General features: G+C 34.8%; 1 protein-coding gene across 1 annotated transcript in view; it reads left to right on the forward strand.

Annotated features, from left to right (window-relative positions):
- Positions 1 to 20168, forward strand: part of LOC133181041 (uncharacterized) — a 114774-nt gene that overhangs the window by 91240 nt on the left and 3366 nt on the right. Inside the window, exons 20-41 of the mRNA XM_061315571.1 lie at positions 6696 to 7164; positions 7402 to 7616; positions 8935 to 9057; positions 9477 to 9581; positions 11802 to 11909; positions 12066 to 12182; positions 12412 to 12561; positions 13587 to 13698; positions 13883 to 14009; positions 14350 to 14531; positions 14724 to 14819; positions 15057 to 15195; positions 15515 to 15639; positions 16072 to 16235; positions 16346 to 16501; positions 16928 to 17030; positions 17187 to 17377; positions 17481 to 17615; positions 17813 to 18007; positions 18165 to 18215; positions 18534 to 18680; positions 19932 to 20165. Of these exons, the coding sequence (XP_061171555.1) occupies positions 6696 to 7164; positions 7402 to 7616; positions 8935 to 9057; positions 9477 to 9581; positions 11802 to 11909; positions 12066 to 12182; positions 12412 to 12561; positions 13587 to 13698; positions 13883 to 14009; positions 14350 to 14531; positions 14724 to 14819; positions 15057 to 15195; positions 15515 to 15639; positions 16072 to 16235; positions 16346 to 16501; positions 16928 to 17030; positions 17187 to 17377; positions 17481 to 17615; positions 17813 to 18007; positions 18165 to 18215; positions 18534 to 18680; positions 19932 to 20165 (3444 nt within the window). The remainder of the gene's footprint in view (positions 1 to 6695; positions 7165 to 7401; positions 7617 to 8934; positions 9058 to 9476; positions 9582 to 11801; positions 11910 to 12065; positions 12183 to 12411; positions 12562 to 13586; positions 13699 to 13882; positions 14010 to 14349; positions 14532 to 14723; positions 14820 to 15056; positions 15196 to 15514; positions 15640 to 16071; positions 16236 to 16345; positions 16502 to 16927; positions 17031 to 17186; positions 17378 to 17480; positions 17616 to 17812; positions 18008 to 18164; positions 18216 to 18533; positions 18681 to 19931; positions 20166 to 20168) is intronic.

Genomic DNA, 20168 nt, shown 5'->3' on the forward strand with positions numbered 1-20168 from the left:
TTCCGTTGGAAATGGAAGACCTTAATAAGCATCTTTTCAATCATATTAGGTACCCGGGGTAACTTGTATTAAAAGGATGGCATGATCAGAACCAGTAACTGTTTGACATATATTTACATCAATTGTATTTGACAAATCAGAGTAGGTGATACTAGTTCATACTATATATCTCTTCTATTCAAAAATTGAAAAGAAAGAGGATAAAAAAATTTTGTTTTTTCTTTAATTCAAATAAAATGGGAGATTGATGTTTCATGTCCTTTGTGATTAATTATCTAAGTTGATGAAGCAAGATCTTGGCACCCAGTGGATTCTGGATGTGATCTATCAATGTGATTATCTGTTAATGAATTTATAGCTGTTGCCTACAGAGCCAGACCCTGGCACTGTTTTATGTAAGGTGGCAGGCTTTGAATGGGTAGGAATTTTACAGATTTGTTTTCTACTCAAAAGAAAGTCTTATTCTAGAATGACTATATACTGGCTTAAAGAACAGAAAAAAAAAAGTTAAACATGTTTGGAAATAAAAAGATGTTTATCAATTAAATTATTCATTTTTGTTGAAATAACAACTTGAGCAAAAATTGATATTGGCATTACATGTATTAATATATTTGGTTTATTTAACGTGCAGTATTGGCATTTATTTGTTTGTATTGGATTTAGAGGGATATTTTAACTCTCAGAAAATAATTGTGTCATTCTAAGGATTCCCATACCGTGGCTATTATAAGGATCATAGTTATAGCTACATGATTGGTTTTCTACAGTAAGAATATCATGGCTTCTTCAATTTTTCTATGTTTGCTGTAATTTCAACATATTCCTCCTGATAAATATCAAGATAAAAAGATGTGAATCTTCTTAATGCTATCAACTAAAAGCAAACCTTAAAAACTTCACTGTAATCTCATCATTTCTAATCAATTCTGCTCAGTCATCTTTGTGGAGGTTCATAAAAACTTAAAAAGGAATAGAGGAGAAAAATATTCTTGTAATATATATTTTATATTTATAGCTATTCCAGAAAGAAATACGCAAGAATTGATGCTTTAAGTAGACTCCCAGGAGTACCTTAAAACATTAGAACGGCAGCATGGAATGATTAATATTTGTTGTGGATTTTTCATTGTAGAGATTGATTTGCATTAGCAAATAATTGGTGCAATAATAGATTTGTTATTGCTATTACACCATGACTATGTAATATGTGCATTAGTGTCTAAGGTCATTGGTTATTTAGTGTGAGGTTGCAGTCTGCAATTACTTTAGAGGGCTTCAGGTATGCAGGGGTCATTTGTACTTTGATAGAACCAAGTGCAGGTGTCTTATTAAGAAGAAGCATAAAGAATGAAACAGATAACATACTATTTAGAGAGATCAGCCGAGTTTTCTAGAATAGCAAAATGCTGAAAACTAAGTGAAATGTGAAACCCATGCAATGAACAGTCACATAATTTGGCACCTACTGGTTGTTAAGTTATTTGTAGGACTTGCAGCATTTGTTAGTACATGGACCATCAAAGTTAATTCATTAGTGTCAGAGATTCTTTGATTTCAGATTCTCTAGGATGCATATGAAGGTATATTTTCTCAGTGTTTGCTCAGGTGAATTAAATACACCCCTTGCAGCCTCTATTTCAATTTGTTAATTAACTTATTTTACCTTTTCTTTTACAGCCACCATGCAAAGTTCTAAGGTGTTAAAGCTTTCTCTCTTCCTCTTTCTATTTTTGTCCAACACAAAATTTTTACATCAATTATTGACCATTTGTGAAAAGTTTTGATCTTCTCATGCTCATAAATACTGGAGTGTCCAACAACATATTCAGCTTTATGGCATGTTTTATGGCAGATTAGAAGTATATGTTAATGAAGCAAAGAAGTTTTTACTGCTGATGAAGTAGCTCTGCCAAAAACCAATAATCACCAATGTGGAGTCCAAAAAATTTGTTTGCAATACTCTTGACAAAATTCCGTTTCCAGATCAGAAAAATGCAGCAACACTGCAACAGCTAAAGAATAGAGGGAGGAAAATTGTTATCTAACAGATGTGTAATTTTATTAATAAGTTTCAACATTAAGGAAGATTAATAGTTATTTATATCAGTGATGTAAATGTTTTGTTTTTTGAAGTCAGTGGCACTTCGTAAAATTGGAAAATGTTTTTTATAGCATAGAAAAGTCTAAGATGAGAAATTGGCAAAAACAGACTACATGCAGATATGGTCAAGAATGATTTATATTGACATGTTTGGGAGACTGCAGGAAGCAGCTAATATGGAATTTGCAAGGATTGAATTCATTTCTGTTGTTTTTCCTCTGTGGCTCGGACAATTTAATTATCAGGGTATTATGAAGCATTAAGGGACAGAAAGTTGGGACAAAACTTTGCTCTGATTCATAAGAACAAATGGATTTCTGATGAGAGTGTGCTGTCAGTGCGTCTTATGATCCACAACCTGTTCAAACAATAGGAGTGAGGCTTCTGCGATGGCAATGTAGTTTTCATGGATATGTTGCAATTTAATTGCGTTTGATTTGTTGGAGATCAGTAATGTGTAGTCTAGGAGTTAATCATTTGTAGTGCTTCCTCATCTGTTTTCTCATTAAATGCCATGGTAAGTTCATAAATTCAGTGTATAGCTTATATAGAGGGACTACCTTTATTTTACTTGCATGTTACTAAAACAATGTTAAATTTAATATAGTCATGTTTTCTGTCAATTCTTGTCAAGTGAGCAATGAAGTCTTCTCTAATATCAACAATCAGTTTGCAGTCTATTATTTGAATCTCATCTTGGGAAATATTACTTTTGAATTTTGTGTGTAAAAAAAAAAATAAATTTTTTTCTGATTGCATTAGTGAATATTCATAGTGTTAAGTTTTCAGCTCATATCGAGTAATATTCAGTTCGTTTTTTCTGGCTATTATATGCTTGTAATTTAACAATTTTATTCTAGGGATTGCTAATGAAAATGAATATTACAACTTTGCTATAAGCATATCATTTAAGACTTCGCTTCCTGAAACTAAACAAAACTTTTATTGCTATTGTGAATTAAGTTACCAACTCTGAGAATTGACTAAATATGAAGAAATAGTTCATTTTTAGGAACAGAAATTTAAGTTGACTTTGTTGAGAAACAGTGTAATTGTCATTGGTTGAAGTTGACTGTTGACAAGCAGTGTAATTGTCTTTGGTTGAAGTGGACTGTTGACAAGAAATGCAATTGTCTTTGATTGAAGTTGACTGTTGACAAACAGTGTAATCTTATAGTTGCAGTTGACTTTGTAAACAAGTAATGCATTGTCTGGTTGATGTTGACTGTTGACAAGCAGTGTAAATGTCTTTGTTTGAAGTTGACTTTGTTTACAAGAAGTGTAATTGTCTTCGGTTGAGATTGCATGACTTTGTTGACAAGCAGTGTAATTGTCTTTGGTTGAAGTTGACTTTGTTTACAAGCAGTGTAATTGTCTTTGGTTGAGATTGCATGACTTTGTTGACAAGCAGTGTAATTGTCTTGGTTGAAGTTGACTTTGTTTACAAGCAGTGTAATTGTCTTTGGTTGAGATTGACTTTGTTGACTAGCGGCGTAATTGTCTATGGTTGAAAATGACTGTTTACAAGCAGTGTAATTTTCTTTGAGTTTACAAACATTTTCTCTGAATGATGTACTGGTAATTGTGAAGTTCATGTATGAGCAATACCAATCTGAATGTATATTTCAATACAGTAGTTCCCACTGATTATCTATTGTTGGCTGTCACTGCTTCCTTATATTGCCAGAACTCACAATGGCAGCTATATCTCTAATTGGTATTTGTGTGGGAGACTTTGTTTGGCTGCAGCCATTGACTTACTGTATGTTAATGAACTGTCAAGGCATCATTTTACCATTTCATTAGCAGTTAAAATCAGTTACTGGTACATGTACTTATGTAAGAGCATTCTAGCATTTCTTGGAATATTGTGTGAATAGGGATGAATGCACAATTCAGTATTGCTTTGCAATGTTCATGCAAGATGTGGCCAAGATTTACAAGTCAACATCATACATACATATATATTCAAATCAAACAAAGTGAATTAAGTATTCAGCTACCCCTCCACTTCCCAAAGAAATCAAAATTAATTGGAACGGTAATGAATATTTTAAAACTTTAATACATTAAGTCCAGACACTGACCCATAGTGTATATCATTATATTATATCAGATGTACATCATTGAGAACGTCAGCAAGGTTCTGGACTGTTCTTCAGACATCAGGAGAGTATAGAAGCATCTAGAATCTTGCTGTCTCCAAAATGATGTATTACCAATATACAAAGATCAATTCTAAGGATGTGTTTCTCTTCAACAGACATGATGAATGACATTTTACAGTTTATTAGAAATAAGTGACATTCTGCATCCAAATATTGTGTACAGTGTATGTGTATACCTACATGGATAGTATAGGTACACATGTGTAACCAGTTATCAATCCAAGTGGTAATAGCTCTGACATATTTTTTCACTTTCTACATATTCCTCTTCAACAAACAGATATATGAATATAATTATCAACAACAGTTTTGATTCTTGAATTGTTCCTAGAATATTTCAATTCTGCATTGCGTCCTAGGATTTTGCAGTAGCCTAAATATACATGCACAGAACAGAACAAGTACATTTAAAAAGTTCTTGGTATATTTTTTGATAAAAATATCAACCACTTATCAGAAGTTAAAAGTTTTTGTTGTTATACTTTCATCTTAAATAGTCAAATTTGATTGGGTTATAAACATTTGTTAAAAAGTACTACAGTGGTACCCTACCGCGTGCATAAACCATGCCTTCCAGGTAACATTACATAGCAATGGTTGACAATGCATGATGATGGGTAACAGTATAAAAATTGTTAACTGCGCAGAATATCTGTGCATACGGTTCACTGTGGCTTTTTCTTTTAAATGCATTCTAAATACATTCAGTATAACAAAAAAATATTACATGGTTTTTTTAGGGTAACATATGAAATTGTTATCCCTTGAAAACCATTTGCCGACTCGGCTTGCCTCGGGCAGCAATGGTTTTTATGGGATAACAATTTCACAATATGTTACCCATAAAAACATGTAACATTTTTATAATATCATTAAAAATATCAGGAAAATATGCATGTAGTGTAATTTAATTCACAGTAATTTTTGTTTAAGTATTTGATTGCTGACTGAAGTAATGTAATAATCCTGTGTGTTCATGCAGTGTACTGGAAATTGGCCTTAAAACTTTATACCACAGAAGGATGTTGATAACAGAGCTTATATGGGGTTTCTTTGATAGGAAGATGAGCAAAAATTTGTGCAGAGTTAGTTCAGGACTCTAAGATCAGCAATTCCATATTGGTTAATAACTTTGGTTTATTGCCAGATATGCTGTTGTGGAAGATTTTATTCCTACGGTATCGACTGCTGACAATCTATAATATATATGGCATTACCATGGTAGACAAAATAAAGCCTATTCTGTAAAACTATTCTGTGTAAGGATGCACATTTTGTGTGAGATGTAACACTAGCTAATTGGACTAGCATTTACAAAATAAATCATGTGTCAGTCTATGACCAGACTTAAATTATTGTTTCTGTGCTCACTGAGGCATAATTTCAGATTTACAATGCACAGGATTTTTTTGCATTTTGCCTCTGATTTCAAAAAATAAATCTGGTTTCTTTTATTACTAAGTACATTTACAATGACTCAGAATTTCAAAGATATGGTGCTACGGTGAGGTAATATTGTTGACTCTTTTTCTTGGGAAGGGGTTGATGAAAAAATCAGAGAAAATTCTTATTAGTTCGTTAAAACAGCTGAAAAATTAATGGTCATTAATACTGCAGTATTTAAAAGTCCACTTTACTCCCAGTGTTATCAGCATGTTCATTTTTCACAGCAATTGACCACATACTAAACACTGGTTCTAACAAAAATGTGCTATTTGTGATGAACTTGTAGGCCACCTGATACTGTGACTGCATATGACAAAATTTAGTCTAAGTTAATTTACTTTATGCAAGAAATAGTAAATGTTGCTTTATGTTTATACCAGGCTGAAATATCATTCTCGTTCTATGATGTAATTTTTGCAGTTATGCATTTCACTGAACAAAGGATAATTTCATGATTTTATACATGTATTAAGTTAAAGAGTTAGATATATGTCACAAAAATACATAGTTATTTTCCTGATCTTTTCAATGATATCAAAAATATTAACTAAATTGTGTTAATTATTAACAGTTTGTCAAACAATGTTCGAGACTTTTCAATGCCTCTCCTAATATTAATTTTACGTAATGTTTATATTAATTTTACCAGTATTATGCAAGATATTGTGCAAGCAGGCTACTTCTAATATAATGAATTTGAGGGGTTTTTTCCCCAAAGAAATTATAGTTGCTCCTTCACTCTCACCTGAGTTATTGTTCAATGGTGTGCTTATGTCATTTAGATAAATGTCAGTGGACAGCTTAGGATATGAAAATCCCAGTAGGATTCAAAGAGAAATGTAAATTATAGATTATGTTGAATGTAACATTGCATCAAACAGATTATAATATGATTCATTTCTAACTCTCCAATCAGATGAACCAGTCAAAAAATGATAATAGAATTATATTTTGACAAAAAAAATTTCTCATTACAGGAGAGTCCAAAATCTGGGTCAGCAGTGCCAAATCCAACCCAGAAGCAGAAAGAGAAGGTTTCACAGAGCCAAAAAAATTCACCTAGTCCCTTAAGACAAAGTAAACCAGAGATGAATCGGTCAGCCAATAGTGCAAGTGATCCCAACTTAAACCAGAACCTTGGTAAACCAAGTCCTAACCTAGGATTCCGACCACGTAGTTCTACTTTCAGTTTCACCAATCGCTACAGGATGAAGCGGCGGAGAATTTCCCTTGGTGTTGGCACAGGGGATAACAAAATGAGTTCCATCACACATTCCACACAACTGACATTCCTGGACTTTGTAGATTTGTTTAAAGCTTTTGGACTGCGCTGTAGGAAGGACCTAAAGGATTTATTTGAGCAATTTGCCATGACACCCAAACCTAATGATAAGGACATTCCAGTGAATAGAACACAGGGTTACATTCCACCCAGCAATGATACATGTAAGTCTTCATTATTTACAGCGTTTGGACTTCTAAATTCTCGTACTAATAACATTTTTTTCATTTTGGCAATAGTAGATATTTTGAAGAATTTTTTAGGACTTAATGACAGCAGAAAAGTTTCTAAATAGTTTTCAATAGATTATCTCCATTAGAGACTTGATCATTTCACTGCAAATTTAGGCAAATTTATATTGAAATTTGTATCAAAGGCAATTACTCTGGTTTTTTGTACAGGTATAATAACCAGAAATAGTGCATATGATCTTACAAAAGACAATCAGCAGAGAAGGAAGATTTGTGATGCTCTGGCTGTAGCCAGTATTGTGGCTAACTGTGCTGGAGTAGAGTCAAACCAGAACAGATGTCTGGGACTCCGGGAGTTCCGGGAATTCCTGGAGGATTACCAGGAGGAACATCTGGAGGATGAGGACATCATAGAGCTGATCCAGGTAAGGGCAGAGTTAATGCTGATAATTGTAGGGCTGATCCAGGTAAGGGCGGGGTTAATACTGATAATTGTAGGGCTGATCCAGGTAAGGACAAGGTTAATACTGATAATTGTAGGGCTGATCCAGGTAAGGACAAGGTTAATACTGATAATTGTAGGGCTGATCCAGGTAAGGGCAGGGTTAATACTGATAATTGTAGGGCTGATCCAGGTAAGGACAAGGTTAATACTGATAATTGTAGGGCTGATCCAGGTAAGGACAAGGTTAATACTGATAATTTTAGGGCTGATCCAGGTAAGGACAAGGTTAATACTGATAATTGTAGGGCTGATCCAGGTAAGGGCAGGGTTAATACTGATAATTGTAGGGCTGATCCAGGTAAGGGCGGGGTTAACACTGATAATTGTAGGGCTGATCCAGGCAAGGACAGGGTTAATACTGATAATTGTTGGGCTGATCCAGGTAAGGGCAGGGTTAATGCTGATAATAGTAGGTGTGATCCTGCTAAAGTATAGTTTTTACTGAAAATTGTAGGATTTGTCTAGTTAAGGATTTGGTAAATACAAGAAATTGTAAAGCTGGTCCAGATATGGACATGCTTAATACTAAAAACTTAAGAGCTGATGCACCTAAAGATTTTGTTTAAATGAAAAAAATTGTAGACCTGATCCAGGTAAGGTGACAGTTGCTTGAAGTTATGGATTTAATCCATCTAAGGCATGATTGAAACTGAAAATTAAGTGTTTAATCAGAGCTAATTCAGCTAAGTGCATGATATTTAATGAGAATTAATGAGGTGATCCAGGTAGGAGTTTTAGTTTGATTTAATGTATACACAGAACATTATACAGTTGATTGAGGTATGAGATTGGCACATTTTAAGAATTTATTTGTATAATATAAACCAACTTTTCTTCACAATTAACTTCTTTCTTTCATTATTTTGTTATTTTTCCATTACATATCAATTTACATATCATTTCCTATAACTGTAGACATGGTGAACTTTTTCATAACGATAAGAATTTGCAAAATTTTATCCTTGAGAAATTATTCAAGTTACACACAAAGGAATATTGGTTTACAATACTAAAAATATAAAGCAAATACAACTTCAGATAGAATTTCATCAAATTCACCATCTGATTTTGACTTTGTACTCTGGAAACCTTAGAACCGTAAAATGGACTAAATTTTTACAGAACAAAAGATAAGAAAGCCTAAGATAGAAGCACTTTACAGCTAGTCTCGGCAGTTACTTATTTAGTTACACACCTTTGATCATGGGCTAATTCTGGATATTTGATTTGATTTACAGAGACACGAACCAGATTCTAATCTGAGGAAGAGTTGCTGTCTGTCATTTGAAGGATTCGCTCGATTCCTTATGGATAAGGATAACTATGCTTACTTGTACGAGAAAACCAAACACAATGATGAGGTGAGGCCAGTTACAATTAGTGCAAAAATATTCCTGTTTTGAGCTTCTCTAGATAGCAGGTGCTTGAATTCTCAGACTGCCTGCACTGTTTTATCTGTAGATATTTGCCTTTGTACAGAAAAAGGTGTTTAAAGATTGTCTCTTTTTTTTCAAAAATAGAACTTGGACTGAAAAATATCTTTACTCCAAATGTGCTTTAAAGTTATTTTGGAACTATACATCTTTAAAAATTACACTTAATTAGTACTATCTTTTTGAAAATCACATATATAATGATTGCTTCCTCTTTGAAAATTACACATAGAATGCTGATGGCCTCTTTGAAAATTACATGTAAAGTGATGACTGCTTCTTTGAAATTTACTTCATTCCATCTTTCCATTTATAACCTCTAATAGAAAAATTGTTATTTCCATTAGGATATGGACCATCCTCTATCCCACTACTACGTAGCTTCCTCCCACAACACTTATTTAACGGGGCATCAGTTGACAGGTGAATCTTCAGTGGAACTGTACAGTCAGGTATGTCATCTATGTCATATGTAATAGGCTATCAGAGATTATCAAAACATAATTAATTTATGGAATTCTAGCAGACTATCAGAGGTTATAAAAACTGAGGTAATTAACTGAATTGGACCAGTCCATTAGAAGTTATGAAAACTGAAGTTGTTACATAGTGATGCAGTTTGCATCTGTTCAACATTGCATACAGCACTGTACATTATTTGCATGACAGGGAACAGTGGTAAAACAAAGTTCATTGTCTATTATCATACAGGTTCTGTTGATGGGACGTCTATTATCAGGGATTTATCAGTACCTTCTCAGGGGCCGAAATTCGGCCCCATTCCCAATTGAAAATGAGTTAAATTTTTCCCAATTTGGCAGTATTTTTTCCCAACTGGTGAACAATGCTTTTATATTTAATTATCTTGGAAAAACACCAAGTAAAATTGTCAGATTGCCTGTAATTTTCCTATGTTTAACTAAATTAGCAAAGGTACAGTCATAAAACATGTTTAAAAAACTCCTTAAACATCGCCGACTTTTAATCCGAATTTCCTCTGTTTTTCTGAAAATGGTGATATTGCGTAATAATATAGATTTATTAAGTTATTTCCACATACTCAATTGATCTATGAGTGAATGTTAAGAACTGTAGGCATTATTTCAGATAGAAAACATATTTTCAATGCATTTTTACATATTAAAAGGGGACTTCGAGAAAATGTGTACTTAATTAGTATAATATTTTGCAGGAGGTTTATAATCTCCAGAAACAGATTCTAATGACCTAAATTGGAATTTCATACACACATGTACTACTAATATTTGTATAGATACTTTATACTTATTGGAGTCAAGTTTAGTTATGTTAGTCTATTATTTATAAGTTATCTTGTTTGATGAAGTTGGATCAGATTTAATTGTCTGTTTAGTTGCCCAACTTAGAGTTCATGCTGAAATGTTAAATGAATTACACCTGAATACATGATGTAAGCAAGATTTTTTATTTTTCCCAATTTCATCAAATTGCCGATAAATTTTTCCCAATTCTCAAAAAATGGCGTTTCCCAAAATAGGCTGATAAATCCCTGATTATTACACAGGTTCTGTTGATGGATTGTCTATTATTACACAGGTTCTGTTGATGGGATGTCAATTATTACACAGGTTCTGTGGATGGGTTGTCAATTATTACACAGGTTCTGTGGATGGGTTGTCAATTATTACACAGGTTCTGTGGATGAGTTGTCTGTTATTACACAGGTTCTGTGGATGGATGGTCTATTATTACACAGGTTCTGTTGATGGATGGTCTATTATTACACAGGTTCTGTGGATGGGTTGTCTATTATTACACAGGTTCTGTGGATAGGTTGTCCATTATTACACAAGTTCTGTGGATGGATGGTCTATTATTACACAGGTTCTGTTGATGGATGGTCTATTATTACACAGGTTCTGTGGATGGGTTGTCTATTATTACACAGGTTCTGTTGATGGGTTGTCTATTATTACACAGGTTCTGTGGATGGGTTGTCTGTTATTACACAGGTTCTGTGGATGGATGGTCTATTATTACACAGGTACTGTGGATGGGTTGTCTATTATTACACAGGTTCTGTTGATGGGTTGTCTATTATTACACAGGTTCTGTGGATGGGTTGTCCATTATTACACAGGTTCTGTGGATGGATGGTCTATTATTACACAAGTTCTGTTGATGGGTTGTCTATTATTACGCAGGTTCTGTGGATGGATGGTCTATTGTTACACAGGTTCTATGGATGGGTTGTCTATTATTACACAGGTTCTGTGGATGGGTTGTCCATTATTACACAGGTTCTGTGGATGGGTTGTCTATTATTACACAGGTTCTGTTGATGGGTTGTCTATTATTACACAGGTTCTGTGGATGGGTTGTCTATTTTTACACAGGTTCTATGGATGGGTTGTCCATTATTACACAGGTTCTGTGGATGGGTTGTCTATTATTACACAGGTTCTGTTGATGGGTTGTCTATTATTACACAGGTTCTGTGGATGGGTTGTCTATTATTACACAGGTTCTATGGATGGGTTATCAATTATTACACAGATTGTGTTGATGTGTTGTCTTTTGTGGAGTTGGAGATAGTTGTGAGAATGAGTTTATTGTTTATTTTTACAAAGGTTCTGTTGATAGGTTGTCATTGTGTGAGATAGTTGTGAGAATAAGTTTATTGTCTATTACAGGTTCTGTTGATGGGTTGTCGTTGTGTGGAGCTGGATTGTTGGGATGGAGATGATGGTATGCCCATTATTTACCATGGACACACTCTCACCACAAAAATCTCATTCAAGGTCAGTAATTCAACAGGAAACACAGATTCAAAAGAGAAAAATTGTTTGAATTATTTTATCTGTACTCAAGAATTGTCGTGAGAAGCATGAACATTACATATGCCTTTAGATTGTTAAGTGTGTATCCTTAATGATTATTTTTTTGACTCCACATAGGCTGTGGTAGAAGCCATAAACAGAAGTGCTTTTGTGATGTCTCCATATCCTGTTATCCTCTCCATAGAAAACCACTGCTCCATCCTACAACAGCAGAAGATGGCTCAGATTTTTACTGTAAGTTTACTCTAGATCAGAAACTATCAACAAAGAACTTGGAATTACAAAATATACATACTTTAGTGGGAAAGGGGTTCTCTTTTAATTTACAATAATTTAAATATCAAACTTTACAGTTAGCATTAACAAAGCTCTTGAATGTTCACTTTAAATTTCAATGAAGAAAAGTTAAAAACACAAAACAAAACAAAAATTAAGAACTTGAAGATTACTTATTGATTTGCAGTCTGTGTTTGGGGATAAGTTAGTAACGTCTCTTCTGTTTGAGAGTGATTTTTGTGAGGACCCTCAGCTTCCATCGCCTTGCCAACTGAAACACAAAATTCTGGTCAAAAATAAGAAGATTAGAGACTTTGATACATATCCTTTAAAAAAGGTAAGAATTCTTTTCCAAAGCCTATTTTCTTCCTTCGACAAAGTCAAGATGAGCTTAGCTAAACTGTCAATGTCTCAGGTTAAGGTTTTTGAAGAAGGCATTTTTTTCCAATTAAGTAATAAATGCACTTCTGGGGCCAAATTTTCATGGATGCTGAATACAGAGATGCACATTAAAAGACCTGCTTCAGATGCTGCATCTGACCTATATTTGCCAGATGAGTGAGCAGGTTTAAAGATTCTTTTGAACAAGTATCTACAACTGGAATTATATGCCCTAAGTGACTTAGGTTGAATGAATGATGCAGCAACACCAGACATATTTCATATGTCACAAAAAAGTATATTTTCTTGCTAAATGGGCCAGATTTAAATTTTGGAGCAGGTCCATTCCCAAGTAACTAGCTATATGCCTTATTAACAGCATTGCTAAAGATGCTGCAAGCAACATGTACTGTTTAATGAAAGGTCTATTTAATGATAAACTTACCCTGTACAAGTAACTAATGAACTGTAATGAATATTCATCTGAGATGAGACTGCCTTGGTTATTTCTGAAATGTTATAGATGCCTGAGCTTCCACCTAGCTGTTTTCTTCCCTGCGATTTTAATCCCTCCTTTCTTATTGCAAATGAAATAAACCTTGATTCTTGCTCAACACATTCAATTCTGTTTGATTTATTTGAGACTGTGCAAATACGATTCCAAATCATTTAATTTCCATTTTCTTCTTTTTCAGTAATTGCAAGAATATTATATTATTGAAGTATAATTAACTGCTGTAAAACATAGCTCTTGTATATTTTTGGACTTGAGATCTAATATTTGAAATCAAAAAAGCAAAATTGTTGCTATAAAAATAACAAGACTACAGAGTTACAAGAAACTGAAATTAATTTTTTAGTGATTACACTTCAAGAATCTGTATATTGTCCTTATGAAATTGATTTCTTATGTAGAATATTTATTTGGCTGAGACTAATGGTTGCCCTTTGTTATTTTTTTCTTTAATCTTTTTTCAACAGGTGCCCTCATGTCCGAGAACCAACAGTATGGCATCTACAGATACCTCAATGTCAATCAACGATTTCGATGATGATGATGACGAAGATGATGATGACGATGATATAACAGATGGTATGAATTCAGAATTTGTCAAAAAAGAAATTTGTTTCATCTATAGATAGCTCTGGAGATTAAATTTTTTGAGAAAATTCTCAACCAAAAAACAAAACATTTGAGATTTGAGCCATCACCGAAATAAAGTTAAGTGTTCAAGTAAGAATAACAGAATATACATTGATTTTATTATAAATTTCAGTGAAGGACCCTGAAATGCGTCAGTCTGTGGACAGTCAAGATAGCCAGGTGGGGGAACAAGATGACCGAGGGAGGAGTTCCACTCCCTCTGTACGACCCAGAGCAGACTCTTTTGTGGAACAACAAAGGTAAAATTGTGGTCTAAAAAATAATCTACATACACATAGAATCTTTAAAAGTGAAATATTTCTGATTCATTGATAGAACATTGATTAGGTCTTCTTCTGCATAAAAACCTAAAAAAAATTTACTGCCTCATTAAGTTACATTACACAAAAAAGAGTTTACCAGTAGAAGTTAACAAGCATATAGTAAAATGGTACTACAGACCAGATGAATTCATGCATTATTGAGATATTGCTGACTAAAAAAAGTAGCATATGTCTGTTGAAGTATATTTATTCAAAACTATACATGTGTCTAGTAAAATACTACAGACCAAAACACTAATCTGTCTAGGTCTTCTAGTGGTTCCTTTAGTGGTGAGAAATGTAGACCTAAAAGTCACCCGGACTTCGACTGGCAGTTCGACCTTGACCTTCAACCCCCAGAGAAGCAGCCCAGGAACAACAAACATCAGAAGAAGACCAGTCAGATTGCAAAAGAGTTGTCTGACCTTGTGGTGTACTTACAAGCTGTCAAGTTCAGAGGTCAGAAACAAACATTTAACTAATCATAATTCAGGGAATTTTTAGCATTTATAAAATTGAGTAAAAATTCAAATTTAGATTTTATAAAATAGTACTTTTCTAGTCATAACAAATTTTAATGTCAAAGCACAGCCTCCCAGTTGGGAAGTTCAGATTTTTGACCTTGATAAATCAGTCTGTGACTTTGTTCAGGTCTGAATGTCAGTCCTAATACTTCAGTGAAGAAGAAAAGTGGTGCCAGAAGAGCTCTCCTTGGCAATAACCCTGGAACTCCACCCCTAAATACAGGTCAGTAGGTCAAAAGTTTATCTCCACCCCAAAGTATAGGTCAGTAGTTCAAAAAGTTTTCTCTACCCTTAAATATGGGTCAGTAGATCAAGTTTATTGTAAAGATGCACTGGTTTTGAACTGGGGTGTTTTTTTAGTGAAAGTTAGTTTAAAAAACATTTTTTTGAATAATCAGTTTCTGCTGGTTGTTAGATACTAATTTTTTAACAATAAATAAATATTTCTTCTTTCTTGCAGACAAAGGAGAGTTAAGTATTCCAACAGGGATAATGAGACAGAGGCGTCCAGACAGTACTCCTGTGTGTTACTTAGTGTCCTCACTGAATGAGAGCAAAGCCAAACAACTGTGTCGCCGCAACCCAATAGGCGTCATCAAATATCCTTTATCACTTTACATGCTTTCAAGACTGGATTGAAAATTTGACCGTTAGAAAAAAAATAATATTTTGTTGCTGTAGACAAAATCTTTTGTTCCTTGCTTATATATTAATGCAGACAATCTTCAACTTACTACATTCAACAAGATTCATTCCAAGGAAGTTTTTAATGATTTTTTAGCAAGATGGTAGCATTCTCATTTAAGCTTTTTTAAAGAATGACTTTATCTATAATTTACACTGTGAGTATTAATCTTATCAAAACTGTTCTTTAAGTAACATTTAGGATTAATGCTTTTGTCTCCTTAACTTTGTCACCCATACAGAGAAGCAAATCATGAGGACATATCCCTCAGGAATGAGGATTGACTCCTCCAACTTTAACCCTGTCATCTTCTGGGCCTTTGGACTTCAGATGGTTGCCCTCAATTACCAAACAGAAGGTCAGTGCTAGTTTTCAAAAGCAATTGCCACTAAATCTATAACTTACAGCATTAACATGTATTCAGAATATGACAAGCAACATTTATGGTACATTGAGCTCCATATACATGTACATATTTTGAAATTTTATACTTTGTTCAGCATGGGTCATGCTTGACATTTTAGAAACAACAGGAATATGTGTTCTACATGTAGGTATAATTTACACGAAATGTAATAGTCAAAGATTTGTGGTTTGAAATTTTATATTATCACTATATATGTCTTGGCAATTTTTCCTGCATAGTCTGGTAATTCTTAAGCTGTCAAAAGCTTTCACTCTGTGTGACAATGACTTTAAGCCATTTTTTCACAGATATAGAGGAATTAGTATCAGCTCTGCAAACTAAGATATCTAGGGAGGAATTTTATGTACCTACTTTTTGATACAGATACAGCCATGGCCTTGAACACATCTATGTTTGAACAGAATGGTCAGAGTGGATATGTCCTGAAGCCTGCTGTCATGTGGGATAAAAGTCACATGATGTATAACCATTTTAATCCCATGGACAAGGAGTTTGACGGACTCCATGCCACTGTTCTTACTCTACAGGTAGAATTTTTTTCATATTTTAACATAAAACATCTACATAACTTAAATTTAAGTTTAGTGTGTTGTTTTGTATCTGTATAAAATCACTATAAATGGAATCTTTTGAACAGATAATATCTGGACAGTACGTCAGCACTAACCACACTGCTAGTACATATATAGAGGTGGAGGTCATAGGGATTCCAGTGGACTGTGTCAAACACAAAACAAAAGTGGTCTCCAGAAATGCTCTCAACCCCATATGGAATGATCTCTTTTCTTTTCAGGTAAATGAATTGCCTTATCCTAATGTATTTTCCAACTCACAAAGACCTGTTTGCAGTTCTCAAGTAAATAAACATTGAGAGATAGTAACAAATCATTTTTTCACTGGTTATATCAATATATAATGAATATTGAGAATTTAAAGTGATGAAACAATATTTACTGAGTATATTTAATCAAATGTAGAAATACATGTATATCATATTTATGAAAAAAACATGTTTTGACCTGCTTCTTTCATCTTTGCTAATAAAAAAATATTGCTGATAAAAATTTAAAATTTATTTAGAGTATGGCCATGCATCGTTTTGTAAATGAATAATATTCTTCATACTGGTTTTGATTATGTATTAAAACAGTATCTTCATTAGAGGATATTATAATGGAGCATCAGACATTATTTAATATTATTTTAATCTGCTTTACAGGTAATGTTCCTTGATCTTGCTTTCATCCGTTTTGTTGTGGTGGATGCCAACACTAGCCATGTCATATCTCAGAGAATAATCCCCCTCAAGTGCCTCAGAGCAGGTAAGTAAAAAACATATCCCCTTCAAGTGCCTCAATGACAAACTGGTTAAAATCAGTTGCCCAATTTGTATCAGATTTTTCTTGAATGCATGCAGGTATGCTAAAGCTGAGAATTACTTAGGTGGTAAATAACTACACATTATGTTTATTATGTAGGATATCGCCATGTCCGCCTACGCAGTCCCAATAACCAGCCTCTTGAGTTGTCTACCCTGTTCATCTACTCCAAACACGAGGAGGAGCTGCTTGTTTCCTGTGATATGCCTGAAGTCAATGGCTTCCATACCTCAGCTTCTTCCAAGAGCATGAAATCCAAAGTCAAGGAGGCTTCTGATGCTTCTAAAGAGGTATGATTATTTTGTGGTGGAAAAATTTTTCTAACACAGTTTATTCTTTGTAATATCTGCAGTGGATGAAGTAAATATCTCTTACTTGTATGATAAATTACAGCCAGGAGTTACACCACTGGGAACCAAAGTGAAGCGGAGAATGTTCTTTGTGAGCGTGTTTGGAGTTAACTCCCCTGACGAATACATTATTCTGAAGGTTACCCAGGATACATCTGTTTATGAGGCCATCGGCCAGGTGAGAAAGTGGTACAAGACTGTTAGAGTTTAATTTTTTTGTGCATTAGAGTAATTGAAACAGTTTTTGTCAATGGAGTTGAATTCTGTCATTTACTGAATAATCTTCCATCACTCCAGAAAATGTGGGATGAAAAAGAAACAAACTGTTAGAAACCATGTATGGTATATTATAAATTTTTAATTTCTAAAAACCAGGCTCTAGCAAAGGCCGGTCGAGCTGAGGATAAGGTGTCTGACCATGTGTTGGTTGAGGATGTCCAGGTGGGCTGGGAGAAGAAGGACCAGGACAGACAAAGTGTCCAGAGGATACTGGACATGTCTGAGAAAGTCCTACAGGCCCAGAACAAGTGGAGAGGGGCCGGGAAGTTCCTCCTCAGGAAACTAAGCAATGTAAAGAAAATACTTCATAATCTTAAAAACTCTGCTGGTTTGCAAACCCGTCCCCCATTTTTTCAGACAGAGGTATCTCCTCTTAAAAAAGACTAAGTCATGTGATCTTAGTTATTACAATTTTGTATATGACGTTGATATTTTTTATTGATTTTAGGATCCCAGCAGCAGAGCTTGGATGACCACAATGTTGTCACGGGAACAGCAGGTTAGTGTTATGCTACTTTTATGTGTATGGTATTGTTCATTGTTTTGTAATCAGTACCATATATATTTCTCCACAAGCATGGAGAAACAGACTGAAGTTGCATAATTTAGTAAATGTATATTAAGTGAATGATATGCCCTTTGCTGTAATTGACACTGACTGTGCTGTAATTGACACTGACTGTGCTGTAACTGACACTGACTTGCTGTAATTGACACTGACTGTGCTGTTATTGACACTGACTGTGCTGTTATTGACACTGACTGTACTGTAATTGACACTGAGTTGTAAATTAAATGACATCCGTTCTATTTCCAGAGGAAGCAGGAATCTGAGAACAACACTGGAGACTGGGAGAGTGTTGAGCAGGTGTTCCTGGTCTGTGTGTATAATGTAGCACCAGACCAGCCCTACACTATCTTTAAGGCCCCCACATCCAGCAATGCACAGGACATCATCACACAGGTAAGAGTTAGATATAATCTGCAGAGTTTCTATGTGTCACAGTTTGTTAAACGAATGAGTATTATGTGATATATATTTGTCTTGGTCAAGGACACTGAAATATGATGAACAGATTTTTGCGATTATATACTGGGCATATTATTTCTCCATCTCTCAGTTGTGAATGGTTGACACTGGCCTTCTTATCTTACTAGTCCCATCAAGGAAAACATTACATGTGATTTACTCCTCTAGTTATTAGCTCACCTGAGCCGAAGGCTCAAGTGAGCTTTTCTGATCACATTTTGTCCGTCGTCCGTCCGTCTGTCTGTCCGTCCGTCTGTAAACTTTTCACATTTTTGACTTCTTCTCAAGAACCACTGGGCCAATTTTGACCAAACTTGGTACAAAGCATCCTTGGGTGAAGGGGAATTTAAATTGTTAAAATGAAGGGCCAAGTCCCCTCACAAGGGGAGATAATCAAGAGAAGACAAAAATAGGGTGGGGTCATTAAAAAATCTTCTTCTCAAGAACCACTGGACCAGAAAAGCTGAAACTTATGTGGAAGCATCCTGGGGTAGTGTAGATTCTAAATTGTTCAAATCATGACCCCCGGGGTAGGGCGGGGCCACAATAGGGAATCCAAATTTTACATTGAAATATATAGGAAAAATCTTTAAAAATCTTCTTCTCAAGAATCACTGGGCCAGAAAAGCTGAAACTTATGTGGAAGCATCCTGGGGTAGTGTAGATTCTAAATTGTTCAAATCATGACCCCCGGGGGTAGGGCGGAGCCACAATAGGGAATCCAAGTTTTACATTGAAATATATAGGAAAAATCTTCTTCTCAAGAACCACTGGGCCAGAAAAGCTGAAACTTATGTGGAAGCATCCTTAAGTAGTGTACACTCTAAATTGTTCAAATCATGACCCAGGGAATAGGGCGGGGCCACAATAGTGGGGAATCCCAAGTTTTACATTGAAATATATAGGAAAAATCTTTAAAAATCTTCTCAAGAACCACTGGACCAGAAAAACTGACACTTATGTGGAAGCATCCTGGGGTAGTGTAGATTCTAAATCCCTGGGGGGAGGGTGGGGCCACAATAGGTATTACAAGGGGGGAGTCTGGTAATGAACAGCATGGCCAAAGTTACTCAGGTGAGCGATGTGGCCCATGGGCCTCTTGTTTTATTTTACCCATGATCTGAGGTAACTTTACCCTTGCAGATAGCTTTAAGGAAATGAAAATGCATTAATTATGTTTTGTAGGCAATGATGAAAGCTCATCGATCAGATTTAGAAGATCTGAGGAATTTTGTTTTGGTGGAGGAGCTGGAGGTATCTGGTGCGGACTCCCAGTTAGGACGGCGTCACAGCTCTGAGAGTGTAGAGAGACGGATTCTTATGGACGATGAGAATGTTTATCTGGCACAGAGTGAATGGAAGACAAACGGAAAGTTTGTAATCATGGATAGACATCAAGCAGAGATGGAGGAGAACCCAGTA

Source organism: Saccostrea echinata, unplaced genomic scaffold, assembly GCF_033153115.1.
Source record: "Saccostrea echinata isolate AGI-Se365-2 ecotype Australia unplaced genomic scaffold, CSIRO_AGI_Sech_v1 ptg000008l, whole genome shotgun sequence".
Taxonomy (NCBI): Eukaryota; Metazoa; Mollusca; class Bivalvia; order Ostreida; family Ostreidae; genus Saccostrea; species Saccostrea echinata.